The 8,473-nt window shown below is 34.0% G+C and overlaps 2 protein-coding genes across 2 annotated transcripts in view; both read left to right on the forward strand.

Annotated features, from left to right (window-relative positions):
* The first annotated feature begins 3,981 nt into the window (after positions 1–3,981).
* On the forward strand, positions 3,982–4,873 carry LOC107721128 (gastrula zinc finger protein XlCGF8.2DB-like). Its single transcript, XM_016528994.1, has one exon. The coding sequence runs from the start codon at positions 4,001–4,003 to the stop codon at positions 4,814–4,816; it is 816 nt and encodes a 271-aa protein (XP_016384480.1). The 5' UTR covers positions 3,982–4,000; the 3' UTR covers positions 4,817–4,873.
* Positions 4,874–5,694: 821 nt separating this feature from the next.
* Positions 5,695–8,473, forward strand: part of LOC107721127 (gastrula zinc finger protein XlCGF8.2DB-like) — a 6,508-nt gene continuing 3,729 nt past the window's right edge. Inside the window, exon 1 of the mRNA XM_016528993.1 lies at positions 5,695–5,785. The gene's annotated coding sequence lies outside the window, so the exon portion shown is untranslated. The remainder of the gene's footprint in view (positions 5,786–8,473) is intronic.

Genomic DNA, 8,473 nt, shown 5'->3' on the forward strand with positions numbered 1-8,473 from the left:
TGTGAGAATGCGAGATGTGTTGCTGCTGAGGTAGACGCTCGCGCTCTTTCTCTGCTGTCTGTAGAAATTGTTGTTCATTCTTCATTTGGGAACGGCAGAGACATGTTACAGGTTATAATATAATCCATAAATCACGTCAACAAATGATTTTTTAAGTCAGTTTAATACGTTTAATCAGTTGAAACGACTTTCACAGTCAATTTGATTTAACTTGACTCATATTTAACCGTTGCTTCTTGTCATTGTAGGCTTAGGCTACTTTTTTCAATGAATTTTAATGAATATACTAATTAATAAAATGAATATTATTTATTGTTTATTACATATTGTTCTTTCATTTATTTTTAACACCGCACCCCCAGCACCCCCATTTTTTCGTGGGCTACACTCCAGGGGGTGCTGCAGCACCCCCAGCACCCCTACTTCCCGCGGTAATGATTGCATGTCCTTATCTAACATGCTTGGTTTCAGCAAACCGCAGTTGATTCAGAGAGCGGTCAGTAAACTGTTCAGTAAAACCGAGAACTTGTCTCACTTTTGTGTAGCTAACTGTTTAAAATGCAACTTGTAATAATCAATAAATGCACAATATAAGGTGTTTCTAACATATTTTGTAATTGTTTGAGTTTATCAAAGTGAAGTATTTTTATTATTATTATTATTATCAAAGTGAAGTATAGGCTACTTTGGGCTTTTGGCGGATCGATCTGCGCATGCGCACTAATAACCATAGACGTAACTACTTAGCCTATATTTATTATGCTAATAACGGCGTCCACTAGGTGGAATCCGAAGAAAGCATTTGATCTGAAAAGCAACTGAAATACATCATACCGCATGTTTCAGTACATTCTTGATATTTTCCCTGACTTCAGCGTTACTCAGTGTTACTTTTTGTGTACTTTAAGCCACTTTAAGTTAAATATTTTCCCTGCGCGTCGAAGCTCCATCCTCCAGTCCAGCAGGTGGCGGTAATTCATCTGAAGTTTCTTTGCTCACCGCCAGTTGCAACACAATCCGTAGAAGAAGAAGAACAATAACAATAACAGCGCGAACACTTCAGTCCTCTAATCTTGTTCTGTTGTTTGGTAAGTGCTGGTTTTAGTTCAGTTATATCATTGTTCTCATGGTTTAGATATTGTGAGTGATTTTAATGTCTAGCAGCAGTTGTCTCTCTGTTAAGTGCGTTTGGTGGCGTTTTAATCACAACATTTCTTCAGTCATTCACTCTTCAATCTGGATATATTTGTTTGCCAGGCTGGAGCTGAATCAGTCACATGCTCCAGTTTTGATCTAACAACTTTATGTATTTTATCTTAATACTGTATATTATCCAAATTCCCTATATTAAGTTTCCCTACTCTATGCTGATTACATGGCTACCTAAGATTACCCAGTTTTAAGGTTGTTTACTAGCAAGTCAATTTTTACTGGCTAATTTGCTCAAATATGAAGTATAAAATCACATATAAATTTATGAGAGCTTGTAGACCTGTTTAAATGACTCCTGAAACTTTGCAGTGTCCATGTGCTCTTAGCAGCAAGAAAAATAAGACTTTAATTCAAACAGTAAACAGATATTAGGCTATGGAAGTGAGCAAAGAGTGGGACTATATAAATATCATGTCCTTTAGCTGTTTATGAGCTTCACTGAGTCAGTGTGAACTAATTAAAACATCTCCTGCGCTCAACTTTAACTCTGACTAATTATGATAATCTGTCATTTTTCATATCCCTAATACATTTGATATAAATACTTAAATGCATTTAATTTGTTCAATTGTTAAGTAAAGTTGTGGTAGAACTCATTGTATGGAATATGGTTGCAACAAATTATTATTTTGAAAATTCTTTAACGATTATTAGAGTGATTAATCGACTAAACAGTGGTTATTTCACCAATTAACTAGTAGGTTATTTGATTATTCAGCTTTTGCAGTTAGTTAAGATATTGAGTTATACATATTCTAACTAATAAATAAAACAAGAAAAGCTCTTCAGCTTTTAAAAATGTAGAATTAATTTTTTTTTAGGAAATTGTATAGGGCTGCACAATTAATCACATTTCTAATCGTGGTGATTTAACACCGCACCCCCAGCACCCCCATTTTTTCGTGGGCTACACTCCAGGGGGTGCTGCAGCACCCCCAGCACCCCTACTTCCCGCGGTAATGATTGCATGTCCTTATCTAACATGCTTGGTTTCAGCAAACCGCAGTTGATTCAGAGAGCGGTCAGTAAACTGTTCAGTAAAACCGAGAACTTGTCTCACTTTTGTGTAGCTAACTGTTTAAAATGCAACTTGTAATAATCAATAAATGCACAATATAAGGTGTTTCTGAACATCTCTGTTCCTGCGCTCAACTTTAACTAATTATGATAATCTGTTATTTTTCATACCCCTAATAGTAAGACATTTGATATAAATGCATTTAATTTGTTGAATTGTTAAGTAAAGTTGTGGTAGAACTCATTGTATGGAATATGGTTGCAACAAATTATTATTTTGAAAATTCTTTAACGATTATTAGAGTGATTAATCGACTAAACAGTGGTTATTTCACCAATTAACTAGTAGGTTATTTGATTATTCAGCTTTTGCAGTTAGTTAAGATATTGAGTTATACATATTCTAACTAATTAAAACATCTCCTGCGCTCAACTTTAACTCTGACTAATTATGATAATCTGTCATTTTTCATATCCCTAATACATTTGATATAAATACTTAAATGCATTTAATTTGTTCAATTGTTAAGTAAAGTTGTGGTAGAACTCATTGTATGGAATATGGTTGCAACAAATTATTATTTTGAAAATTCTTTAACGATTATTAGAGTGATTAATCGACTAAACAGTGGTTATTTCACCAATTAACTAGTAGGTTATTTGATTATTCAGCTTTTGCAGTTAGTTAAGATATTGAGTTATACATATTCTAACTAATAAATAAAACAAGAAAAGCTCTTCAGCTTTTAAAAATGTAGAATTAATTTTTTTTTAGGAAATTGTATAGGGCTGCACAATTAATCACATTTCTAATCGTGGTGATAACAATTACAAATGCCACAATTACATAACCGTTCAAAGCAGCAATTAATTGTTCAAGGTTCACTTATGTTATTATTCTGCATGCTTAAGATGTGTTTTTTCTTTCTGCATGTTATGTTAAGGGCTTTTACATTTGTTTTCATTTTAGTATAGCATTATAGTACCATGCATATTTTTATTTTTTACTGTTTTTCGTTGTTGTTGTTGTTGTGTAAAGAAACCAATCCAATGTATAGTTGACATTTGAGGCTTAATATTATAGAAATGCAATAAGTTTTTCAGTAAGAGTGTTTTCAGCTTGTTTATTTTCATTAGAAAATATGGCATGCAGTTGCTTCAGACAGTAGTATAAACATCACTCAGTGTAAACTGTGATAATTGTAATTACAATTTCAAGGAAATAATCAACGATTCTGATTTTTGTCATAAAATTGTGTTTTGTCAATACAAATAAATGCGGCAGAGAGACGTTCTCATTCATCATTTAATTAACTGTTTGAAAAAGTAAGTACTAGTAAGTGATGCATGCTAAACATATCCTTTTGTAAGTCATAAGGAACTAAATAAATGTAAGTGAAAAGATGTTTAATTTTTGGATAAACTAGTCATTTTTTAAATTCACAGCATTTCCTCTCTTATTATAATACCTTGTAGTGTTACTATAATGAAAACAGTCCTGACCCAGATCGAGTTTTAGTCTAAACTATTGCTTTAATGTAATATTTTGGGATATTTTGCATTCACTAATTAAAAAGACAACTGACAAGCATTCGTGTGAGGGGTTATGGGATAGCCCAGCTTTAGTTTAAAAGAGTACAGACATTTTTATCACTCATAACTTCTGGACGTTTGCGCATGCTACCAAATAAAGTATACTGAATGTTTGACTGTATTACAATTACTTTTTTGGTTTTCTTTTTTCAGATCTGTTCCTCCATGCCACGTTACAATGAGCTGTGACGTTGTAAAGATAGAGTTTAATAAAGAGAAGAATGTGGATTTTACATGCCATCAGTGTGGAAAGAGCTTCACAAGTAAAGGAAACCTCAAAGAACACATGAGAATTCACACCGGAGAGAAACCGTTCACATGCCCTCAGTGTGGAAAGAGTTTCACACGTAAACAAGGCTTAATACGTCACATAAGGATTCACACCGGAGAGAAGCCGTTTGTGTGTCAGCACTGTGGAAAGAGCTTTATAAGTCAAGGAACGCTTGGCACTCACTTAAGGTCTCACAGTAATGAGAAACCGTTCAAGTGTCCTCAGTGTGAAAAGAGTTTCAGACGTAAAGACCTCTTCAGTCGTCACATGAGAGTTCACAGTGGAGAAAAGCCTTTCTCATGTCCTCATTGTGAGAAGTGTTTTTCAACTAAATGCAGCCTTGGTATTCACAAACGAATTCACGCCGCAGATAACCCATTCTTATGCTCTCATTGTGGAAAATATTTTGTATCTAAAACCTACCTTGAGGATCACATAAGAATTCACACCGGAGAGGAGCCGTTCACATGTGATCAGTGCGGAAAGAGTTACAAATGGACAAATAGTCTCAGAGTTCATAAACTCCTTCACTCCGGAGAAAAGCCATTTAAGTGTGATCAGTGCGATAAGAGGTTTGTTATGAAATCACAACTAAAGGCCCACATGAAAACTCACACTAAAGAGAAGCCTTACTTGTGTTGTGTTTGTGGGAAGAGTTTTGCATGGCTGGGCAGTTTTAAAGACCATCTGAAAATACACTCTGGTGTGAAAGACTATTTGTGAAAAGATTGTGGAAAAGTGCCTTCCGTGTGGCAGGAGATTCGGCCTTTCTCAAACTGCAATGATGCACAGAAAGAAGCATTGTCCCAAATTAAAGTCAATATGACTGGAGAAAGTTCACGAGTGCTGAGTTATTGCGCTTGTTTTACTCTTTTTGGGATTCGAAATGTGAAAAATGTTCAAACACACCTTACTGAGCATGCAGTCTTTCATATAATATAAATGACATGTAGTAAAGTTACAATTCTTCATTAGAATTAAATTGTTTCTTAGCATTCACTGCTGCTGCTGAAACAATATAAACAACACGAGGTCCAGTTTCTGTTGAAATGGGCTTTTATAAAAGCAAATATTCCACTGTGAGCGCTGCACCCGAGTCATCCTTACGTGCACATTTAAAGTTCACTGGCTTTATATCAGTGCAACCCTGAACTATATTCAGAAATGTTTTCCTTTGCTGTTTCCTTTTTTTTTTCTTCTCTTGTCACCTACTGTCACTTTTCAGTGAATTTACTAAAAAACATCACTAGAGTAACAACACAGAGCAGCCTACAGTAATAATCAACGGGGAAACTATTCTAACTGCAATCATTTCTGTTGTAGAAACTGATTAATCATTTCATTTGATAATTATATTTATATCTGTAAAAAATGCAACTTGTAGCCTAGTTTTGGGGAAATAACAGGTGTTTCTAACATTTAAGGAAACATTTTTTATTGAGTTTAGTAATAGCAAAGACTAAGCGACTTTGGTAATGATAAAGTGAAGTAGACTTTGGGGTTTTGGTGGTTCGAAAGCGTCATATGCGCATGCGCACTAATAACGGGGGCCACTGGAAAGCTCTTCCACCTTCAGTCCAGCAGGTGGCGGTAATTCATCTTAAACTTCTTTGCTCTCCACCAATAACAACAATAGAAGAAGAACAACAACAACAACGCGAACTCTTCAGTCCTCTGGTCTTGTTCTGTTTGGTAAGTGCTGGTTTTAGATAAGTTTAATCATTGTTCTCATGATTTAGGTATTTTGAGTCATTTTAATGTCTAGCAGTTGTCTCTCTGTAAGTAAAATGCCAGAAGGTAACTTATTTGGTGGCGTTTAAAGATTTAGTGTCTAGTTTAGCGGATTCACAACGTATTTAAATCAGGTTTGTCAGCTTTGTTTGCAATCAACTACACGCCTCTATTTGGATATAACTATTTATTTTTACTTTTTTTGACAATTTTAACCTTAATGCTGTAAACTGCCCTTGCAAACATCCCCTATATTAACTTTCCTTCCTACTATGCGGATTAGATGGCTACCTAGCATTAGCTAGAAGATTAAGCTAATTTACCAGCAAATCCGTTTTTACTGGCTTATTTAATAAAATATACATATAAAATCAAATATTAATTTAGTTGGGTCCAAACCTGTTTACATGCAGTTTTCACTCCTGAAACTTTGCAGCTGCTCCTCTTAGCAAAATGAAAAATAAGACTTTAATTCAAATAGTGAATAGATTGTAGGCTGTAAATTAACATGATTTTAGTGTGTACTGTATTAAAATTTTCAATGTAATTACACATTGTGCCGATTAATTAATCTAATGTATTAATATAAAATTAATTAGATTAGTTAATTGGGAATGTAATAAGACCTTGCAAAAAAAGTAGGTTTAGAAAGAAATGTTGATTCAACATACAAAAACACAATAATGAAATATGAAATTATTTTTAAAAAGAAAGAAACCATACTCTAAATATAAAACTAAAAGCGCCAATAGGTGGCAGCAAATCGTTGTCTATATGAGTGAGTCATTCATTCAACCGATTCGTTCAAACAGGTGATTCATTTAGAAACTAAGCAAATGATTCGCAGCGTCCCAATGTGCCTGCTTATACTACACCCTTAAAGTATGTACTCTTTTGATGAAGAAATAGTACACACTTTTGAGTGTGTGTTTGAAGAGTAGACAAGCTTTCGCCAAAGCTCAATGGATTGTGGGTAATATTAGCCATTAGAGTGTGCATGGATCCAGACTTCAAAAATCTACCTGAAATAGTAGACCATCCAGGGACTTTTTGCATGTTCTTTTTAACGTACTATGCTTTGGGACACACTTATTCTAATCTCACATACTGTTTAGGATGGATAGTATGCACATTGGGACGCAGGGACTGTTGTTATGGTTGGCTCACTGAATCATTGATTCATTTGATTCGTACAAAATTCATTCAGTAAGGAAACACCGCAGTGTGTTAATCAGGGTTTTATAGTTAAAATTTTTGTCAGCGAAATTGCACAAAAACACAATATTGTGTCTAAAATTAACACAATATTAACTTATTGTCTGTTGAACTGTTGTATAAAATCAACATCACATTTGTAATCTTGCAGATATTCGAGAGGGGTGGGGGGATCTGCTCTCTTGCTTGATTCGTGTGAAATTGCTAAAGTATATCATTTACAAATATAAAACAAACCCATTCATTAGCATTTTGTGCCCTCATATCATACATTTTATACTCGTATAACTGCATCATGTTCCTGCATCGTGTTCGTCAACAACTGCATCAAGGTATGATAACAGATAGGTCTGGAACAGGGTGCGTTAAATACGTTAATATTTTTCCCCTCATAATTCTTTGCACCTTTACCTTATCTTCATTTCAAGTAAAAGCTTTCATGCAACCTATTTTTCTTTCTTCCAGACAATAATGATTCTGAAAGAAAACATGCACAGTTCGTTACAGTAACACATGCAACATTCACATGCATCTAACTTACTGATAAAACACTCGTATTTCAGTGTTGCTGTTAATGTTGTGGTTACTTTAACAGATAGTTTGCTTCTTAAATTCAGTTCAACAGCTTTAAGTTAAAGAGGGTAAACTTTATCACTCGACTAAAAGAAATGCACGGCTAATATTTATTCTGAAGAAAGATAAACATGTATAGTGAGAAAAGCCAAAATATTAAATGTCGTGGATGAATATTTACCAAGTAATCCACTATTTTGTAGAGGGGGGTCAAAATGGCAAATTTCACCTGAGATTACAGGGGGGTATACAAATGACTTAAGAAAGATGGCAGCATCATTGTTACTTTTACACAGAGATTGGTAGGTCTATTAGTAAAATAGTATACAAAGTGACCAACATTTGGTTTTCAACCACTGAAAATGGATATTATTTAACTTATAAACCTCATTGAGGTCCCCATATCTCTGGGACTAAATGATACAGGGTCTTGAAAATAAAGATTCCAAAAGAAAAGTTAATTAAGAACTTCAATCTAAAATTGTGTTGCGATATATTTAATACTTCTTGAGTTATAGCCACACAAACTTTGAAAAAAAATAAATACATTTAGTCATTTCATTTAGCAGACGCTTTTATCCAAAACGACTTACAAAAGAGGACAATGGAAGAAATCAAAACCAACAAAAGAGCAACAATATATAAATGCAAATGACAAGTCTCGGTTAGCCTAACGCAGTACATGTAGCAAGGTATTTATTTATTTATATATATATTTACACACACACAAAAAGAAAAACAAGTAGATAGAATAGAAAAAATAGAAAGCTAGTGTTTTTTTTTAAATAAAAAAAAAGATGGATAAAGTAGAATTAAAATAGAATAGAAAGTGCTAGAGTTAGAGGGTAAAATAAAGAAGAA

This window comes from Sinocyclocheilus rhinocerous, unplaced genomic scaffold (genome assembly GCF_001515625.1).
Source record: "Sinocyclocheilus rhinocerous isolate Xijiao unplaced genomic scaffold, SAMN03320098_v1.1 scaffold180, whole genome shotgun sequence".
Classification (NCBI taxonomy): domain Eukaryota; kingdom Metazoa; phylum Chordata; class Actinopteri; order Cypriniformes; family Cyprinidae; genus Sinocyclocheilus; species Sinocyclocheilus rhinocerous.